Source organism: Tamandua tetradactyla, chromosome 15, assembly GCF_023851605.1.
Source record: "Tamandua tetradactyla isolate mTamTet1 chromosome 15, mTamTet1.pri, whole genome shotgun sequence".
Taxonomy (NCBI): Eukaryota; Metazoa; Chordata; class Mammalia; order Pilosa; family Myrmecophagidae; genus Tamandua; species Tamandua tetradactyla.
In genome coordinates, this window is record NC_135341.1 from 32,333,801 (window position 1) to 32,356,225 (window position 22,425).

The 22,425-nt window shown below is 35.8% G+C and overlaps 1 protein-coding gene across 5 annotated transcripts in view; it reads left to right on the forward strand.

The window, feature by feature from the left end:
• Positions 1 to 867: 867 nt before the first annotated feature.
• Positions 868 to 22,425, forward strand: part of DCP1A (decapping mRNA 1A) — an 81,324-nt gene continuing 59,766 nt past the window's right edge. For 2 of the 5 annotated variants that reach the window (XM_077128991.1, XM_077128994.1), the window contains exons 1-3: positions 1,007 to 1,603; positions 4,079 to 4,119; positions 6,567 to 6,694. In XM_077128991.1, the coding sequence (XP_076985106.1) occupies positions 1,364 to 1,603; positions 4,079 to 4,119; positions 6,567 to 6,694 (409 nt within the window). In that variant the 5' untranslated portion in view covers positions 1,007 to 1,363. Of the gene's footprint in view, positions 945 to 1,002; positions 1,604 to 3,093; positions 3,215 to 4,078; positions 4,120 to 6,566; positions 6,695 to 22,425 lie in introns of those variants that run through there. The other 3 variants (XM_077128995.1, XM_077128993.1, XM_077128992.1) reach the window with 3 other exon arrangements.

Sequence of the window (22,425 nt, forward strand, 5' to 3'; positions counted from 1 at the left end):
GTGATGGTATTGTGAGGCACTGATTGTACACCATGTATGGAATGTTTGTATGTTAAGAATGTTCGTGTTTGTACATTGTTTTGGCTTGTCAATTAAAAAAAATAAATAACACTAATAATCTGTCAGTGAGGATGACCACATTTTCCCCAACTCAGCACTGAGCTGTTAAATGAAATGAAAGGGAGTCCTTACCTTTCTTCACTGGCACTCCAATGCAAACATCATTTCTTCCATGAAGCCTTCTTATATTGCCAGGCTAGATGGAGTTAGTGGCTCCATCCTCTGTGTTTCAGAAAAGTCTCTAGCATTAATTATCCCTGTTTCCTTGCTTTGTTCTACTTCTTTCATTTCTCCCACACCCAGGAGGTTGTCAATAGACTTTGGAGCTCCCAAGGGAGCCAGTCCACAACTGGGAGTTCAATAAATACTTGCTTAATGAAGGGTGACTGAGCGATACTCTCCTTGGCCTCATCTGTGCTTCTTATATGATTTTGTACAGAATGTAAGACATAGAGCCTCTTTCGATTAATACATACTCCTAGGATGTAAAATCATAAACACATACATATTTTATAGTGTTATTTTAATGAAATTATGGATTTTTAAAATTTCGAATGTTTTGCTTAACTCTGTTAGCGTATCTTTTAAAATTTAAGAAAAAATGTTGCTTTTAAACAAGTCTGTGGGGACAAGAGCTCACTGTGGTCTCTGGACTTAGTTTTACTTTTTCACTATCAACAACATCTGCCTCTTTAAAATGCCTCAGAATTTTCAACAGATATTTGCCAAAACAATGAGTGGTATTTTTAATCCTTTTAAATGATGCACAACTCAGGCCTTCATGGGGCCCTTCCAGGACCGGATAGAAATATTTACGCGAGACTCAGACAAGAGAAAAGAGGAAGCGAAAGTGGGCAGCAATAAAAACGTCTATGAAGTTTCAGGTGAGTTACTTTTTTCAAATATCTCCTTCAGAAAACAGCAGATTGTAAACGGTGACGATCTGGTGAGATTTGGGGTAATTTTCGGGGTCTCCCGCGTCCCCTGTCTTTCGGTGCTTTCTAAACGTGTGGCGTCCCCCATTCTCGCTGCTGCGTCCCTCGCGCGAGAGCCGGAGGCGGGCTGGGGTGAGTCTCGGATCCCCTCCGGCAGGAACCCTGAAACGCGCAGGAACCCCGGATCTTGGTGCAGGGACGTTTATGCTCGCGGAAAAGAACCGCCCGGGAATCCGGCCGCGAGTTCAGACGCTGTACAGCGGACGTCGGTCGGGCTGGGCAGGGAGAACCTGAACATGCCGGAACCTGGCAGCCGAAGTGCGCGGGCAGCGGAACACAGTGATTGCACCCCGCAACACCACAATTAGATGCGGAAGTCGAAGGTACTGACGCACCTGGGGAACTTTGCCTCGATGGCACCTTCCGGTCCTCGACTCCGCCCCCACCGGAGGGGCTCGGCTCCGGGATTCAAGATGGAGTCGCTGAGTCGAGCTGGGCAGGAGATGAGCCTGGCGGCTCTGAAGCGACACGACCCCTATATCACCAGCATCGCAGACCTCACGGGACAGGTTGCTCTATACACCTTCTGCCCCAAGGCCAACCAGTGGGTGAGTGTAGTCCGGCCACGGAAAACGGCCGCTCGGCCGCCACCGACTCTTAAAGGGGCCGCGCGGGCCGCCATAGTGGTGGGGGGTCGAGGGGGTGCGATAAGGGAGGTGAGGGTGGCGTGAGCTAGGTCAGGGACTAGTGAAGTTCGCGATCGGAGCCGAAATCGTGTCAGGACCTCCTGGGGCTGTGGGGAGAGGAGCGAGGAAAGTAGGCCCAAGACATCCCGGGGAAAAGAAGCTGGAGGGAAGGGTTAGCGCAGGGTCGAGTTCCTTTGGGTCAGGGCCGGGGTCGTGGTCAGCCTGTCTTCTTTGAGGATGTGTGGGGTGATAGAAGACCAGTGGAATCAGAGGGGTACCTGAAAGCTTGTCTCTGAGGCTTTAAGGGATATTAAGTAATTTACGTATACTTGATACATAAACACCCCTTTCCTATTCACAACATGCAAAAATGGAAGTCCCCTCTGCAAAGGACATTTAGATTTAAAGCTTGAAATCCAGTTAGTTTCAATTCTTGGAAGAGGAGAGTAGGAGTGAGTCCGGATTTAATGCAACTATACTGTATTTCCAAAGTTTGGGGAAAGATTTCAAGACAAGAAAAGGGCTCCATGTTATCTGGGTCGCCTTGAGACTTTTGGAGCGCCTGTAAATATGTTTAGTTCCAGCTGTGAGATGCTGGTGATGTCACCTCTGAGTGCTCCTGTCAGATTAAGTACATTTTGACTTCTTTGTACGGGAGAAGGTCCGAAAGGTTGCATTCAATCTGTTAACTGACCTTTCTTCGCCTCTGCTTGAAGTTTGTAGTTTAATTATTTGTTTTCTTCTAATTGATCGACTCAGTTATAGACTTGAAACTTAGAAAAAGTTTGTGTTTCTTACAAACATCTGTAGCTGACATTCATATCTTCAAATAAAAATAAGACCCTACACTAACAAAAATCTGAAGGATTATCACTGTAATATGCCCCTTACAGTATAGTACTGCTGCATGGATTATAGTTACCAGTAATTTTGTGAAAATCATTTGGCAGTTGACAATTTTAAACAGTTAATTGGGAAGAAGAGAGTTTTCAAAATCTTGCTTTAGTTTATTTTATTTCATGCACCTTCTGGAAGGGATGGAGGTTGTTCTTTTTGCCTCAAAGAACAAAATTCTAGTCCCCCCCCCCCCCCAAGGAGTAGTTGTTGTAGACATTGCCTTAGTTTGAATTGTTGTGAATCATTTTTCTTTTCTTAGCCTGCGTATAAATTTGTGGTCGGGTGCAAATGTGAATCGTGGACAAATGGTGAAGACTTGGGGCTGGAATTTTTCATTAACGAACTTTTATTTCTAGTCTTCACAAAGATTTTCAGTACTTTGAAATTTTAATTGTGGATTTCTGTTTTAAATATGAAATACAAACTATAATAACCTGGATTTAAAAATAAGCTGCCATTGTTTATTGGAATCATGGCACACGGAATATAACCAAAATCTTTTCTTTGTTTACTAGTAGGTCGTAACTTGCACAATGGAGTAAATGAGCAAGTTTTCTTTTACTGTAAGACAGTAAAAAAAATCCTTGAGAAAATTCATGATGATTTAAGCTAGGACAAAACTGGAAAAAAATCAAGGTGATAAATTTTTTTATCCCAAAAAATTCAGTTTGGTGTGACTAATATGTAAAGTTTTTCTAATAATTTGTTGATTACATTAAAATATTTAATTTAACCTGCATTGTGAACTGCAGACTTATATGGTTATTTTTTGTTTAAACACTGTAACTGTGTTTAAAACCAAAATACACTCTTGTCCAAGCAAATGAAGATAGTAATGAGTTGTACTTCCTTAAAACATTTTCACTTTAAGCTAAAGAAAATTTTAGATTATTTGTTAGAGGTATAATTACATCATAGTCTCAATATTCATCATTGTTCAACAAAGTTCTAAGAATAGCAAACTGTGTTTCACAGTAATTCTTAACTAACCAGGAGATTTGTTGCTCATGAAAATATATCAAAATCTCCCAATAATGAAACAAAGTATCCTATAAACTAAAAAAGTTCTCTTTTTTTCTAGCTTTGATAAACTGTAAAAGTGAAGAACTCCTGTACACAGGACCTTGGCTTTAAGATGAAGAAATCTGGCTAAAATATTTTGGCTAAAATGTTTACCTAAAAAAATTATAGAAGTGAAAACTAATTCTATTATATTCTTCTTTAAAAGCTAAAAAAGAAAAAATGCTGCAGAAACAGACTTGTTGCTAGATGAACATTGCTTATTGCATCAATCACATTGAAAGAATACATACGAAACTGGTGACCGTATTTGGTGGAATGAGAAGGAGACTTATTTCACTTGTCCAAAAGTGGTTAATTTTTTAATAAATAAAGTAGTTTATCTGAAACATGAAGTGTTGCTTCCCTGTTGGGGCTCTTTGGGGTTGGATTATGAGAAGGGGGGGAGACAACTACTAATTGACTCATTGTCTGTTATAGGAGAAGACTGATATAGAAGGGACCTTATTTGTATATCGAAGGTAAGCTTTTGTTTTAAAAATATTGTTTTCTAAAAATCTAGTGATTGGGGTGCACGGGTAGTTCAGTGGTAGAATTCTGGCCTTCCATGGAGGAGACCCGGGTTCCATTCCCCACCCATACACTCAAAAAAAAATTTTTTTTTTGAGCAAATGGTGCCGCAAGAACGGGATATTCACATGGAAAAGAATGAAGGGTGACCTTCTTCCCCCCCCACACACAGCATACCAAAAAAAAAAAAAAAAAACCTAATGGTTAACACTGTCATATGAAATAGTTCAACTCTTGTACAGTTTTCTTTGGAAACTTACTATTTGTCCCTTCAAATTTTCACCCAGCCATAGCTGTGAAATTCTCACCTAGTCACCTCCATTTTCTGAGCTTTCCTGTGATTGAGAATAAACAGAACCAGAACTTATTTAGGAGCCTAGCAAAACCTCTCAAATAGAAAGCATTTTCTGTTACTTAATGAATCTTTAAAAAGATGCCTCCCTTCTCCTCATCTCCCCATATTGGAAAAAAAAGGAAAGAAAAATGGTATATAGTTAAGAAAAATGTAATACATAGCCTGGTTCTATAAAATAATGTAGTTGAGAGGTCAGCACCTCTGTTCTGAGTTTACTAATAGACAGGTTTGTCCTCTATGATTCTAATTCTGCCCTCTTTCCCTCTTACCTCTAAAGTTCTGGATGTGTACAGTATCTTTGGTAATTGTACTTTTAGTTTGCTTTAGAGTTCTTTAGAAAGGTTTTCTATAGAAAGCAATAATTATCTTAAAGGTGTTCAGTTTGTAAATTGCAACTTTTTAAAGTTGTTAGAAACTAGTTTCCTTTTCTTTTTTTTTTCCATATATGTTGTTTTTTAAGAATTTCCTTTCTATATTGATGATAATTTAAAAGAACTTGTTGGTTCCTAAATTTTGGTAAAAACTTTGAGATCTCATCCAAACACATCTTTTTCTTCCTTTAAATATAAGTGCTTTGATTTATATCAAGCTCTTCCTTCTTAGATACTTTGTTCCCTCTTAATCATCATTCTTCCTTTTTTTAAAAATGACTTTATGCTTCACCTACTTCATTGATATTTCATTACTTGTATAAATCTTTTATATATAGAAAAGCATAAAGGAATACTTCAACTGTTGTTAGAACCTTGATATTTATAGTATTTGGAAAGTACTTTCTTGATTTTATTATTATAATGCAGATCCACTGATTGTAGAAAATAAGAGATTTGCTATAGCAAGTAACTTAGTAAAATTCATGGGAGCTTACATGGTATTCAGTCAAATAAAAGAAGACAAAAAAATCTCTCTGGGAAATGTGAAAACGTTTTATGTACTTTGGATAAAGAATACCAGGATTTCAGAATATTACTTTTGCAGAAACTATTTTGTATACAAGGAGCCTTGGTTTGGAGTCAGAAAACCTGAAGCTGTAACTCTGGGCACAGACCTTAATTGTTCTGAACTTGTTTCCTAATATGTAAAATAGGGTTCTCATATCTCGCCTGTGTAGTTAACAGCAAATTGAATGAGAAAACTATGAAGTACTATATGTGTCAGGAGTGTCTAAAATTGTGTGCTGAATCCCCCTGATGTAGGAACCCAAAAACATTTATTATTGTAGGATTCAAGGCATTATCCATCTAATTCAGGAAGACCATGTAAATACCTGTTTGTGCAAGAAAAATAGTTATTGTACTGGTGGACAGCCGTTATTATAACCATCCTCTACCATATTTTAAATAAATAATGCTTTCATTTGGCATATATTAAATTATTGTATGTCTGTTCTAAGTTCCTGGGCTACATCAGTGAAAAAATAAGATAAAAATCTCCATCTACATGGAATTTCTGGAGGACTGGGAGGTAGAAAAGACAATAAATATGTATTTTTAATTCTAATTCTACTGGGGGAGAAAAGCAGTAAATATAAAAATAAGTGGTATGGAAAAAGAGAGAAGAGGATTTAGAGGTATTGAACTTGGGAGTTTCACCATTAAATAGGGTAGGTCAGCTAGACCTCATTGAGAAGGTGACCTTGAACAAAAGCTTGGAGGAGATGAGATAGTTATACAGATTCTGGGGAGCAGTTTAGGCAGAGGCCTTCAGGTGGAAGGATTGTTTTAGTGAAAGTGTGGCTAGAGCAGGAAGAATAAGGAAAGAGGTATAGGAGATGAGGTTAGAGGGAGGCAGATCAGGTAGGGTGTTCATAGCATTAGGAAAGACTTTGGCCCTTACTCTTAGAGACTGAGTTCTCCAAGAGTTCTGAACAGAGTAGGAACATAACTTAAGTTTCCTGTTTATATAACTGCTTGAAATATTCATAATGTACCAAAGTATTCATTTTGTTTGAAATGAAAAAGAAATAGATAGCATTTCAATAAATTAAGTAAATAATGACTACAGATTACTTTTCTGTTTTTTTTTCCTTCTATTAAATCTAAGGTCAGCTTCACCTTACCATGGTTTTACCATTGTGAATCGACTGAATATGCACAATCTAGTTGAACCAGTGAATAAAGATTTGGAATTTCAGCTCCATGAACCATTTCTTCTATATAGAAATGCAAGCTGTGAGTAGAATTGTTTTACAATTTAAAAGTTAATTTTTAATTGACTTTAGTTTCTATCAGCACATTATTTTTAGAATAAAATAATGTAATCTATACTTTGTTTTTTTTTTATTAGAAATGAGTCTCTTTAAAAAAAATGAAACCTTTATACATGATTCTGGACTAGATCTAATAATCAAAGAGAAAATGACCAAAAGGGCATTATTGGCATATACAAAAAAAATTAGAATATATACTGTTAGCTTTATATCAATGCTAAATTCAAACCTGGTAGTTGTATTTAAGGTGGTTACATAAGTGAATTTCCTTGTTCTTAGGGAAACTATATGGAATAGTAAGTGTTCAAGGAGCATGATGATTTAATGTACTCTCAAGTCTAGGAGGTAGGTGGATGGGTGGAAAGAAAGAAAGGGAGAGAGAGAGGTAGAGAGGAAGAAAAGAAGGAAAGAAAAAGATGTAGCAAGATGGATCTGAGTATCTGTGGGGGACATGTTAGAGTTCTCTGTGGGTTATGTATTATTTCTGCAACTATCTTCTAAGTTTGAAATTATTTCAAAATAAAAAGTTTTAATTTTAAACCAGTTTCTAAAATTGGAAACTCTCTTTGACATGTAATATGTTATTTTAGTTAACTATACTGTTCCATTTAATATCATATTCCTGTTGTTTTATGAAAATTAGTTTCATTCTTTTGTTTTTGTTGTGACACTGAATTACTTGTTGCCCATGACCCTGAGAAACAGAACTTAGTTTGGGAGACAAAAGATGGAGATAGGTACTGACTTACCATCAAGAAAATGTCTATGCATTGAATAAATGTGTTTTCCAATCTGTTTGTTTAGTTGAGTATCAACCGGTACCAGCGCTATGCCAGGGGCTATTGTGCCTCAATGTTAATGATATAATAACTTATATGGGGTAAGCAGGCAGTTAAGTTGACAGAGACTTAGAGGTGAGTGACAGGTATTCAGTTGGAAAGTTAGAATTATAGCCCTTTCTTCTCCTTCCTAGTCCTGGGTCCTTCCAGGCATTTTACAGGCTCTAATAATGATTGGGTATGGTCAGCAGTGCTAGAGTGGCCGTTTGAAAAAATATAGTACTAAAAGTTCTACTTGGTTCCTACATTTCAGTATGGGTGCAAAAGATCAGAGGACAGCCAGTTTGTTTGGTATTGTTAGGAATACCAAAACTGGTAATGGTAGCAAGTGATTGCAGTATAGCTACTGTCTTAGGAAACTGGAGAAACGTTGCTTCTAATTTAAAAAGTAGAAAGTACTGTATTTTAATTTCACTTGACCTAGAGGTAGGTGGTATGTGAGTAAAGGAGCTGTCTTCAGTGTCAAATATAAAAACTTCTAGAAATTGTATTCTTTTAATTCCCTGAAAGAGAACTAACAAGGTCTGTTTTCAAGCTGGAAGCCCCAAATTCTCCCTACCTCACTTTTAAGTATCTAATTGAAATAGGATCTCTCTCTTCACTTCTCAGTAAATTGCCCAGGTGATTACCTCTCTGAGATTTAAAATTTTGTGGATATAGTAGAAAAGTCTTTTTAATACCTATAAATTTAGGTGGAATTTTAAAAGCTAATGCTCCATTTTTAATGAAATTAGAATAACTTCAGATGACTGTTCCTCTTTGTGTTCAATATTCCATTAAATGAGAAATGCTACAAAAGAATAGAGATAATAATTTTTTAATTGAAATTGGCTTAAGTTTTCTCTTTAGTGTCTGGAAACTAGATATTGCTCCTAGGGAAAGTAGTTCCCTAGTAGTTAAAAGTAGTCAGTGGGGAAATTTATCAAGGCCCATGGACCTAATTACCACTTAGAGTAAGCCTGAAGTGAGTGATACTGTATTTCACAGTAAGTAAAGGTTCCTGTGAAGTTAGAGTTTTAAAACATTGCAAATATAATTGAACTATGATAAATCAGAAATTTTAACTAATCAGAGCTTAAATTATCTAGAAATATTTCTGTAATCCATGTGTGGATAAAATATTTCTAGATAATGAAGGCAAAATATAAGAAAACAGGCTGGTGTTAGGTTTTGTTTTCTGAAAATCTAGCAAATATCTAGAATGTAGCCTGGAGTCGCTATCAAAGTCTCATTGTTTTGTAACCTTAATGCCACTATAGTATCATAAATTAATTTATTATAATTATAAGACTTTAAATATTAGGAGTATTTATTATGTTAATTAGAATAGTCTTTAGCAGAAAAGTGAATAGATGCATTTTATTTTAGGAAGATATCAACAAGGACTGAAACAGAAGTTTCCTTAGTTGAACAGAAAACTCACCCAAGTCATTACATTCCCTGATTAATTGAGGCACTGAATGATCTCCTAAGGCCCATCCGGTTTCTACTGTTGCTAATTGGAAATTCAAGAGCACATCGGCTTGTTTCGGATTAAAGAAGAGAGGGCATGAAATGTCAAGAACAACAATGTGGGTGTGTTAGAAATAGACTAGGATAAAAGCCTGGGAAAAATGGAGTATGTAAAGGAATACTGTATCTGGGAAAAATAACCAGACAGCATGAAATGATTTTTTGAGTTTTAAAATCTCTCTTGAGTATGTTTTGTCTATCTAGTCTTAAAAAGTAGAAAATGGTCTGTCAATTCAGCAAGCTGCTGACTAGTTTAGAGATTTATTCTTTAAATAAAAAGGTAATTAGTCCCTGTGCATACAGGTAATTATGCCTGATTCTGTATCTGCTCTATAGTCATTCCCTTGTGGAAAATATATCACCACAATCCCTGACCCATTTAACATAAATTATACCTTAAGGCCCAGCTTTTTTCTTCAAACCAATTCTTCGAGTTAATGTAATAAAAAAATGGAAATAGAACTTTTTTACAGTTCTAATTTTTTTTCTTTTTCTCTGTTTATACAAAATTCCATCCCCCACTCCTCCCCGAAATGTAAACTCTTAAGAGAGAAAATGCTTACATTAACCAGGAGCTTAGGTTTGGTGACTGTTTCAAATCTTTCAGAAGCAGTTTATTTTTATTCTGTGCAAGAACATTTTGCATTTTAACAACCACAAGACCCCAGTGGGATTACAATGAGGGGTGTGGCGGCTGCAGGCTCTGTAGTTACTAAGCAACAATGATGTTCCCAGCACCTTATTCCTAATTCCCACTTTACGCATGAGGAAAGGAGGCTCAGAGAAGTTAAGAAACTTACTCAAGAGCCATAATTGTAAGAGACGCAAAATATCGTAGTATCGCAAAGTGACAGAGACAGAATTCAAATCTAAGTCTGTTAAGCTTCACAGCCAGTATTCTTTACACAACAATAAATGTCTTACTTCATCAATCCACATTCTAGAGTAGTGCATGATGGTATGGTTCTACATCACCATTATCTGATATGGTAGCCACCAGCCACATATGACTATTGAGTACTTGAAATGTGACTAGTATGACTGAGGAACTGAATTTTTTATCTTAATTTTAATCAATTTAAATTTAAATAGCCATATGTGGTTCGTGGTAACTGCAGCAGAGGTCTAGAGCATGAATCTGTGCTCTAGCATTCCCTTGGCTGTGCCATACCTTAGGTGAACAAACACTTGGGAAGCTTTGGATATACTTCCCATTTAGTCATTCCTTTTTGAAATATAGAAATGATTTCTAGATATAGAGACTGCAGAAAATATCCCTGAGGGTGGCTTTGCCATGTTAACACTTGGCATGTAATTTAGTTTGCAGACAAGAATTCTCTTCTAGAGAATATATGAATGCATTTTGTCAGACATTCACAAAAAATTAATTATTATGGATGTGTATCCACTTGGACTCAAGCCAAATAGGCTTTTTATTGAAAGACTATTATCCAGGTTATCTTGTTAACCCATCCCTTCTGATCAGCATCATGGTCAAGCTGGAAGTTTTTTGTTTCTCTTTACAGATATTATTTTCAAATTTTTTAAGTGCCTTTGCCTGAGGTATGATAAAACAAAAAAAATGTATATTAAAAATGAGAAATCTGGGGGTGCAAGGGTAATTCAGTGGTAGAATTTTCACCTGCCATGTGAGAGACCCAGGTTTGATTCCTGGTTCATGCACTTCTCCAAAAAACAAACAAGCAAAACAAACAAACAAATAAAAATTCAACAGATGGTGGTGCAATAACAGGATACTCGCATGGGAAAATAATGAAATTGTGACCCCATCATACCGCATACCAAAAAAAGAAGAAATCCCACTACTATGCTTTGAGGGAACAAAATGTTTTAAGCCCTCTACTGGAGCAGTTCTAATCAGAGTGGTACCTAGTGTTAATTTTATCAGAATACTGAATTTGGCTACCAAATTCTGAATTTTATCAGAATACATAGCACCCTCCTGGTTAAAACTTTATGTAATAATATGATGATGCTTCAATCTATGAACACTTCTTCCTAAAAAACATTGGTAGTAGGTTGTTTTTGTTTGCTTTTTTTTTTTCTTGTCTGTGATTGGTTTCAAAACAGTTCTTTTGTTGTGTAAAGATATGCTTTGCCATCAGGCTACTGATTTGTTTTCATTGGTAAACGGAATCCATTTTACTAACTTAATGGTTATGAAACCATTCTTAGGAGACTCTTAAATATCTAGGATTTCTGTGACATAGGCACATCAAAGAAAATACCCTTCAACAGATCCTCGCCCTACAAACATTTAAAATGTTAAGTGCGTGGCTTAGCCATAACGGGAGTAGAGGACATTTCCGATGGGTCAACTACAAAGCAAAAACTGAAAACCAAAGTGGGAAGCACATGAGGTACATCAGGCAAATATTAATCGAAAAAAGTTTCATACTTGATACATTATAACGCAAAAAAAGCATCACAAGGATAAAAGTCACCACATAGTAATAAAAGGAATAAATTAACTGTTAGAAGACAAAGCAATTCTGAACTGGCATACACCTAGTATATGTCAAAATTGAAATATAAAAATCCATAATTATACTGTGAGATTTTAACATGCCCCCTTGATAATTGACAGATATTACAGACAGTTTAGTAAAGTCACAGACTATCTAAACAATATAGTTAACAAGCTTGATCTAAATAGACATGTAAAGAGCCCTCCTTCCAAGGGGTTGAAAGGATAGTTCAGTGGTAGAATTCTTGCCTGCCATGTGGGAGACCCGGGTTCGGTTCCCAGCCCATGCACTTCCCAGAAACAAAACAAACAAACAAAAAGCAAAAGTTCAACAAATGGTACTGCAATAACTTGATACTCACATGGAAAAAGAATGAATTGTGACCCTGCCATACAGCATACGAAAAGAAAGAGAGAGAAAAACCTCCTTCCAGCAGTTTGAGAGTTTGCATTTTTTTCAAGCGTGTATTAGAAATTTTACAAAAATTACCACATGTAGACCACAAACTAAGACTGACCACATAGCAGAATACCAGTATTACAGAGACCATGTTCTTTGACCTTAGTGCAGTTAAGCTAGAAATAAATATAACATATAATCAAAATAACCCATAGATATAGAAATTTGAAATTATTCTTTTAAATAACTCAAGTCAAAACAAGTTAAAATAAAAAATAGAAAAATTTAGAAGTAAATGTTAATAGGAAATTTTATATATCAAACTTGTAGGCTCCTGCCAAAGTTATATTTAGTGGGATGTCTATAATCTTAATTATGCTTAGGTTAGAAAAGAAGAATGAATTAATGAATCAAGCATCCAGCCCAAAGAGTTAGGGAGGACAAAAGATAAAACTGAGTAAAGTTGAAGGAAAATAAAGATGAGTAGAAACTAATGCAATAAAATAGAGTAGACGGGCAAAACAGAATAACTTGTTTCTGTAACTTGATTGATCTAACAAAAAGAGTCAGAGGAGGCCCAATAGGCAATGTTAGGAATTAAAAATATGTGCAACTATAGGTAGGGAACATACATTTACAAAAAGAAAACCACAACAGGGAACTTTTTTGCCTATAAGTTTAAAACCTAGATGATGTGGACAATTCCTGAGAAAAACATGCAGTGTAACAAAATTTAGGAATAAGCAGCTCTGAATGGTCTTACAATTTCTATTATAAAATAATTGACTTGCTAATTTAAAATCTCTCCCATCACGTCCAATGAGAATGTTATATTCAGTAAATAGACCTAGGACAGTTCTCTATATGGAGACCAGCTTCTGAAAAACCAGATATGGAATTTATACTTCTCTGATGTTATCATCACAGCAAATTTACTGATCTCTACAGGCCATTCTTCTATGTTGAATTTATCCACCATTCCTTCATCACTCATTTGTGAGCACCTACTATAAGCAGCATACCTTACTAAGTATTTTTGTTAGAAGGTGAAATATTTTCCCCAAGGTAAGTGTCAGTAGTCCTTTGATATCCCCTTCTGTGGACACCTCTAGAAATGAAATTAATAACCTTGGATCTGTTTATCAGTATATCTACTTTATTGTCACTTAATTTTGGAATGCCCCAAGAATATTCTATAAGGTTGGGTTTTGAGCCATTTTTTTTTTTTTAGTCTAAACCTTGATATGTGAAAAGCAAAACTTTTTTTTTCTCTTTTTTTGTAGCTAGAGGGCCTGCAATATAATCTGTGAAATTGAAAATATTAAGATAAAGCTTTGTAGTACTATCAAGCCCTGCAAAATCAATTCTGGCATTAAAGAGTTTTTTTTTGCAATGACCATTTCACCATTGCCTTCTACTTTGTTTTTAACCAGTATGATTAATTAACCAGGTGCATGCCTTCATTCAGTCATATTTAATGAGTATCTGTCATTTGCCAAGCACTTTACCAGGTACTATATGGTATAAACTAAAACTGCTATGTGCTTTTTAAGAATTTAATTTTACTTTTAGTCCTTTAGACTCTGTTGTGTTTTCTTAGAAAATTATAAGCTCTAATTAAAGTGTGTTAGAGCTTCTAATGTCAGAACTCTGCCTTCCGGTTAAGGGTCAAGATTTTTAGTGAAATATGCCATTTCCTTAAGCCCAGAGCTATGCAGGTTTATTTTCAAAATAACCCCGTTTATGGATGTTAAAGAGTAATGATTTAAGGCCTGTGATTTGAGAGTTATCAATTTAAATTTGAATGATTAGGTTAATAATAGTGAAAATCTAATCTTCCAGAGAGACAGAGGGTATGTGCATGCTTTTTCCCCCCTGGTGTTTTGCACCAGGAGAGCTCTTTTTGTTTTCCGAAAGAACAAGTATATCCAGAATTTTATTTTTACCTTGACATTTTTAAACAGTAACAAGTTTATGTAAAACACTTTCAGAATAATTTTACATAGGTAAAGTCTAATCTGAAATTTCCTGAAGGAAATATTAATGCCCTACTAGTACAATATATTACTCTTTAGTCTGCTTAACAGGAGACAGTTATCACAGCAAGTACAATTGAAAATAATACTATTGCTATTTAATATTTTAAAGAACTTACCTCCAAAGGCCTGCGAGAAGTACCCCTTTGTGTCTGCTTCACTTATAACTTTGCCTTTATAGCGGGCGTCAGTCTCTTGATAGAGAGCATTTTTAATTAAAATTAGATCACTAGAAAAAGTAGAGAGATTCATTTCCATAGTGTTGAAAATGCAGCTGCCAAATGAAAAGTTTTAGTAATTGAAATATTATGGTGTGTGCTTTTTTGTTCCTCTGCTTGTCCTTTCTCAGCTCAAGGGCAAGACTCTGAACAGTAGAGATGATAGGTGACTATAGACTTTGATGTGGATCTTCAGGCTTAAAGCACAGTGCAGGAAATTTCCTTCCAGGATAAATTATGACTTCTTCAGTCATAAAATGTAAGTTTACCTCCACACTGAAGCAGAAAATTTATAAACAGTAGGAGAGTTCCACAGTTTGTTCTTTGTGAACTTTGATTTCAGAACAGTGCTTCTTACTCAGCCTGAGGAAAAGCCGCCAGTCTTCCACCATCAGCTGCAGCACTGATGTGATTGGTATGATTCTCTAATCAGTGAAGGAGAAAGGGTCTGTGGCAACTGCATTAGTCAGGCCTTTCTGGGCCAAGATAAGGAAAGAGACTTGCTGTTGCCACATTTGTATATTGAAGAGGTAAAAACACCATAAAAACAGAGAGTGGCTTAGACTCCAAGGCTGACCCGGTGACACTATTAAGTCAGATGTTTTAAAAATGTGTTTTGCTTTCCGTATTGTTATAGGCTGCTGCCTATTTTAGTAGAACCTCTACTAGGGACCTGTTTAGCAACACTGTGAGGTCTTGAACATTTCCTTTTGCTTCACTAATGATTACTGACTTTTTTTCCCCCAATATAGTATCAATTTTTTCTTGCCCCATGATCTTAATTGTAAAGATTTAAAAATTTAAATAATGCATCATTCATCTCTTTTGGATAATTGTTATGATAAGTATTTAATATTTTAATGTTTTTTCTTTTGAAAATTCAGAAAGGAAAACAACACTTATAGCTAAATGGCAGAATTTTTCTTTTATTTGTAAGAAATTTGTTCTTAACATGTATGTATATAGGTTTTCACTGTGTTTACACAGTTAAACCTCTTTAGTCTGGTTAACAGGAGACAGTTACCACAGCAAGTACAATTGAAAATAATACTATTTTATTATTAAATATAAACACAAATTGAAACACAGAATTATCACTAGTCCAAAGAACTCAAGTCACTCGAGAGCAGGCAGAATAAACCTCAAGAATTTACTCTGAACCTGAGGTTCAGCACCCTGGAACATCCAGGCAGATCTGAACTCCTTGCAAAGTCATTGCTTCCAGACTTGCTCGCCTTTTTCTTTTTAGTTCAAGAAAGTCATAAGAAAGCATTTGTTGCCAACATTTAAAAATTAGGATATTTTATAAACACATACACACACAGAGAACTGGATTTCTAGCTTTTCTCATGAGAACATGGCACTGGCCACAAGTACTTGTGTTTCTGTGAACAATTAAGAGTTAACCCGGCCCTAAGAGTCCATTAACAAATGAATATTAGCTGTAAAAAGGGATGAAGTCCTGATACACTCTATAATATAAACAAACCTTGTAGACATCATGTTGAGTGAAATAAGCTAGATACAAAAGGGCAAATATTGTAGGATATCACTGATGAAATAATCAGTATAAGTAAATTCATAGAGTCAGAAACTAGAATACAAGTCCGACCAGGGGCTGAAGTAGGGATAGGGAATGAGAAGTTAATGCTTAATTGGTATGGGGTTTTGGTTTGTGGTGATGGGAAAGTTTTAGTAATGGATAATGGTGATGGTAGCACAACATTCTGAATGTAATTAACACCACTGAATTACATATTTGAATGAGATCAAAAAAGGTAAATTTTAAGTTGTATATAAGTTACTAGAATAAAATTTTTTGAAAGCTATAGGTCTGTACAACACAGTGAACCCTAATGTAAACTATGGACTATAATAGTATTATTATAATTATGTTTCATCAATTGTAATAAAAATACTGCCGTAATGCAAAGTGTTAATTGTAAGGAAAATTGTGCATGTGACGAGGGTTGTATGGGAACGCTATACTTGCTGCATGATTTTCCTGTAAACCAACCACTTCCCTAACCAAAAAAAGTCACATGATTTAAAAAAAAAAAAAAGAATCAGCCACAGTTCGGGTGGTACATACCTGCCACTGCCCATCACTGATTTTACCATTCCTTGAGGTCTCATACTCCTGTGGGCATCAGAGTTTACCCTGATTTGGATGATCACTTGGTAAACTGGTGGAAAATATGTAGGAGAGGAGTTATGGAGAGGAGAAGACGTAGTTCTTACACCACTGTCCGTCGTAACTATTCCCCAGAGCCCTGATTGTAGATTTCTGGAAGGTAACAGAACTCAACTCCATGCAGGTCAAGGGTCATAACTTTCCAGCCTTTTGTTCTTTCCTCTGGTACATAGAATATGATAATATTTCTATGGGACATTGGAGTGAATGGAGCACTGATAGGGGTTGGGGAGCGTTTTGGCATACACATAATTATTTGCAGCACACACTTTTAGGAATCTCTACCTTAGGGAGTGGTAAGTACTGGCTATAAATCCTAACAACAAAGGTAAAACCCTAGTGAGTTTATTTGGAGCTGCCTATCATTTAAGAATAAAAATTTTATAAATAGAAATAGTCAGTTGTGATATTGTTGAGTTTATTTTCCTAATTCCTAAAGAAGTTCAGAGGTTATTTCATGTATCTGGCTCCTATACTGAGATTACTGAGCTAAAAGAGGGGCTATGGAAGCACTTTTGCTGGTAAATATTTTCTAGATTTGATTTAATTTAGAAAAGAGTACCAAATCTTAAAATTATAAACTGAAGAGCTTGTAGAATAGCATCTTAAAATTACCTGGCCGGCGTCTTTTGACCAGTGTTATGTAAACAGATAACATAATTTTAGAAATTAGACTCTTTCTACAATGCTAGTGTTCAGTAGTGTCTGAACTGGTAAGCTTCTAAGTTAACCACATATATTTACCATCCATGCTTATGGGTACACAGCATCTCCTCACCTGCCTAAGTGTTTGCCACCTACCACAGTCTCTTGTTGTAATCCCAGGTCAGTCAGTGTTTAACTCCATACCCTTTTTTCTGTGTGTATGGGTTTTCCTGTTCCACTCCCACAGCCTTTCTCCTCTTACTCTTTCCCAACCCTTTGATGTTCGTGGGAGCCACAGACTTATGCTTGTCTTAAAGGAAATGATGGGTCAAGGCAGACAGAGACATTTGCTTTTTTACTTGCCAGGGCAAACTTAGGTTTATGTAATCGATTCCATTTTTAAATTACTCTTAGAATTATTACAGTCTTCCCTATGTCTAGAGTAAGTGTTGGCTATGTTCAAAGCCTATTTTCTTGATTTTGTTTCCTGGTATAGAGGATTTTTGTCAGTGTCATCTTTAGAGCCTTCATAACTCTCAGCAAAAGGCTTTTATTAAGCCCCTTTTTCTGCTTGGTACCATATAAAGAAAATCTCCAGCCTCTTTATATCCTTTTAGAAAGCAGGCCAGATCTAAATAATCAAAACGATAACGTGTGCATGAAAGTGATTTCCAACTCTGTTTTTGTAACATTTCACAGAATCTTTAGAAATCTCAAGAGATTTTAGAAAGTTTCCTAATTAATTTGGATTTTCTTGATCTTATGTGTGCTGTGTACCGCTCAAGATAAAAAGGAGAATAAAGTGTAGAATCAAGTCATAATAGGCTGTTGGGTCTTCAGACAGGGCTCACTGAGGAAATGGAAAACTCCTGCCTTACAGCTTTGAAAAGTTTCTCCATATTTGATAGTCCTTTATATACCTTTGATCTTTGTCATTGGTCTTAGTCTTGATATTTTCAAAAGAAAAAGACCTTCATTTCAAAAGCCAGGGAAACATTTAATTTTAAATATTCTTATCTGCATCTAGCTATTTTTTTCCACAGAAGTACAACCTAAAGGCAATTAAATATCCTGTCACACCCTGTGACGTTTCATTGACTTGCTTATACAACGTGACTTACTTGGGTCAAGCTATTAGTGGTCCTGCTGTATAGTGGTTGTCCAGTAACTATTTGTTCTCGTTTGTCTTGTGAAAAGCCATTCACAAAACAGAGTACCATCATTACTTACCATGGTAAAATGATGTTTCACCAAATCCTTAATCCCATGTGGTATAGTTAATCAGGAAAAATTATTTCAGGGTATTTCAGCAACTGATTTGTTGGCAGAATGTGTTGGGCCTTAAGAGTGTAAGTTCTCTTAAAAGAAGAACACTTAGCCTTGGGTTAAAGACAAAGTCCTCTACGGTTTTAGCTATCTGGCGAACTTGTCTGTCTTTCTTCACAAGTGACAATGACATGCTCAATGGAGCTCCCCTAACCTTCTTGCCAGTTGCCTGTACAGAACATTTGATATGTTGGCAGACAGAGCTGATTCTTGGATGCGTGTCTGAACCTCTACAGGTCTGTTTTTGGCAGAATCGAGTGTGACTCTTATCCTTTACCCATTAAGCTATCATTATGGCTTCCTTATCTTTATTTCTTCTGCAAAATGCCTTTGGTAGTGTTTGGCTCTTTTTTGGCAGTTTATTTGATAATGTAGAAGACTGGAAGCCATGTGTCTTGTTTCTAAATTATGTGTTTCTTCAGAGGAAAAAGGGAGGACTTAAGATTTGTCATAATAAGTTAACACCAAAATGGAGTTATTCTGATTATCAATATAGAGTTCTTTGCTAAATTCAGTTTAGAATCCCCTATGATAAAAAAACTTATGTGCCTCTGTTTGACACTTAAAAATTTCTGTGCTCCTCTCTTGAACCTCATGCGTTGCATATCATAAACTTTTTCTCATCACTGTAAGTTGTATGAATATGTGCAAATATGTATTAAATAAATACACATTTAGTTTATTAGGTCAGAACCAGAACCTTTTTGCATTTGCACATTTTTTTGTATGGGATGTTCATTAGAAAACACTGATTGTGTGTAATTGCCATATATGGAATCTTTTCACTTACTTTAAATACTTCATAATTATCTACCCTATAACAAGAATGATTCTGCTCTCCTCCCATTGAGATATCAAAGCTAAGTTTATCTTATGTCATGTAAAATATTCTGAAGTACTTGTTCCTCAGTAGGCTTTGATTCCATTTGAAGCATTGATAACATTTTGAAATTCTGTTACAGAAGTGATACTGTGTTTCTGAATGTGGGCAGCTTTTCACAGCAGGCTGGAGGCTTAGAGACTGAATAACCTGGGTGCCTCAGCATGGTGCAGTCACCTGGAACCTTTGTGGTCTGCAGAGCATGAGGCCAGACATGGGTTCTACTGTCATTTAAGCTGGGTTGTGATTAGAGATGTTTCCTGCTAGAGAAACCCCATAATAAACAGGATAGGGGGAAACACACTTGTTCATGATCTTCATTCATTAAAATAAAGCCACTCTCCATATCAATAATGTTTTAACTGACTCTACAATGACAATTAAAAGTTTAATCAAATTAAACTTTTATTTCCATCGAAATGGAACTTTTAAAGTTGTGATTTTCCATGAAGATTTTGTGGCATAATGGCCTTGATTCAGGGTGAAGAAGATAATTTGCCATTAAAATAGTTCTTATTAATTGTGACTTTCATTATAAAGTTCAAATATTAGTTTAAAAAAAGAGGTTTTTAATTCATTTAAAATTTTTTGGAGGGGTTCTATCCATATTTTTTATTATTTTTTTTTTATTAACGGAAAGAAAAAAAAAAGAAATTAACACAACATTTAGAAATCATACCATTCTACATATGCACTCAGTAATTCTTAACATCATCACATACATGCATGATCATCGTTTCTTAGTACATTTGCATTGCTTTAGAGGAACTAGCAACACAACAGAAAAAGATATAAAATGTTAATATAGAGAAAAGAAATAAAAGTAGTAATAATAGTAAAAGAAAAACAAAAAAAAAACCCTATAGCTCAGATGCAGCTTCATTCAGTGTTTTAACATGATTACTTTACAATTAGGTATTATTCTGCTGTCCATTTTTGAGTTTTTGTCTCTAGTCCTGTTGCACAGTCTGTATCCCTTCAGCTTCAATTACTCATTATCTTACCCTGTTTCTAACTCCTGCTGGACTCTGTTACCAATGACATATTTCAAGTTTATTCTCGAATGTCCATTCACATCAGTGGGACCATACAGTATTTGTCCTTTAGTTTTTGGCTGGACTCACTCAGCATAATATTCTCTAGATCCATCCATGTTATTACATGGTTCATAAGTTTATCTTGTCTTAAAGCTGCATAATATTCCATCGTATGTATATACCACAGTTTGTTTAGCCATTCTTCTGTTGATGGACATTTTGGCTGTTTCCATCTCTTTGCAATTGTAAATAATGCTGCTATAAACATTGGTGTACAAATGTCCGTTTGTGTCTTTGCCCTTAAGTCCTTTGAGTAGATACCTAGCAATGGTATTGCTGGGTCGTATGGCAATTCTATATTCAGCTTTTTGAGGAACCGCCAAACTGCCTTCCACAGTGGTTGCACCATTTGACATTCCCACCAACAGTGGATAAGTGTGCCTCTTTCTCCGCATCCTCTCCAGCACTTGTCATTTTCTGTTTTGTTGATAATGGCCATTCTGGTGGGTGTGAGATGATATCTCATTGTGGTTTTGATTTGCATTTCTCTAATGGCCAGGGACATTGAGCATCTCTTCATGTGCCTTTTGGCCATTTGTATTTCCTCTTCTGGTAGGTGTCTGTTCAAGTCTTTTTCCCATTTTGTAATTGGGTTGGCTGTCTTTTTGTTGTTGAGTTGAACAATCTCTTTATAAATTCTGGATACTAGACCTTTATCTGATATGTCGTTTCCAAATATCGTCTCCCACTGTGTAGGCTGTCTTTCTACTTTCTTGATGAGGTTCTTCGATGCACAAAAATGTTTAATTTTGAGGAGCTCCCATTTATTTATTTCTTTCTTCAGTGCTCTTGCTTTAGGTTTAAGGTCCATAAAACCGCCTCCAGTTGTAAGATTCATAAGATATCTCCCTACATTTTTCTCTAACTGTTTTATGGTCTTAGACCTAATGTTTAGATCTTTGATCCATTTTGAGTTAACTTTTGTATAAGGTGTGAGATACAGGTCTTCTTTCATTCTTTTACATATGGATATCCAGTTCTCTAGGCACCGTTTATTGAAGAGACTGTTCTGTCCCAGGTGAGTTGGCTTGACTGCCTTATCAAAGATCAAATGTCCATAGATGAGAGGGTCTATACCTGAGCACTCTATTCGATTCCATTGGTCGATATATCTATCTTTATGCCAATACCATGCTGTTTTGACCACTGTGGCTTCATAATATGCCTTAAAGTCCGGCATCGCGAGACCTCCAGCTTCGTTTTTTTTCCTCAAGATGTTTTTAGCAATTCGGGGCAACCTGCCCTTCCAGATAAATTTGCTTATTGGTTTTTCTAATTCTGAAAAATAAGTTGTTGGGATTTTGATTGGTATTGCATTGAATCTGTAGATGAGTTTAGGTAGGATTGACATCTTAATTATATTTAGTCTTCCAATCCATGAACACGGTATGCCCTTCCATCTATTTAGGTCTTCTGTGATTTCTTTTAGCAGTTTTTTGTAGTTTTCTTTATATAGGTTTTTTGTCTCTTTGGTTAAATTTATTCCTAGGTATTTTATTCTTTTAGTTGCGATTGTAAATGGGATTCGTTTCTTGATTTCCCCCTCAGCTTGTTCATTACTAGTGTATAGAAAAGCTACAGATTTTTTAATGTTGATCTTGTAGACTGCTACTTTGCTGTACTCATTTATTAGATCTAGTAATTTTGTTGTGCATTTTTCTGGGTTTTCTACATATAGTATCATATCGTCTGCAAACAGTGATAGTTTTACTTCTTCCTTTCCAATTTTGATGCCTTGTATTTCTTTTTCTTGTCTAATTGCTTTGGCTAGAACTTCCAACACAATGTTGAATAATCGTGGTGATAGTGGACATCCTTGTCTTGTTCCTGATCTTAGGGGGAAAGTTTTCAATTTTTCCCCATTGAGGATGATATTAACTTTGGGTTTTTCATATATTCCCTCTATCATTTTAAGGAAGTTCCCTTGTATTCCTATCTTTTGAAGTGTTTTCAACAGGAAAGGATGTTGAATCTTGTCGAATGCCTTCTCTGCATCAATTGAGATGATCATGTGATTTTTCTGCTTTGATTTGTTGATGTGGTGTATTACATTAATTG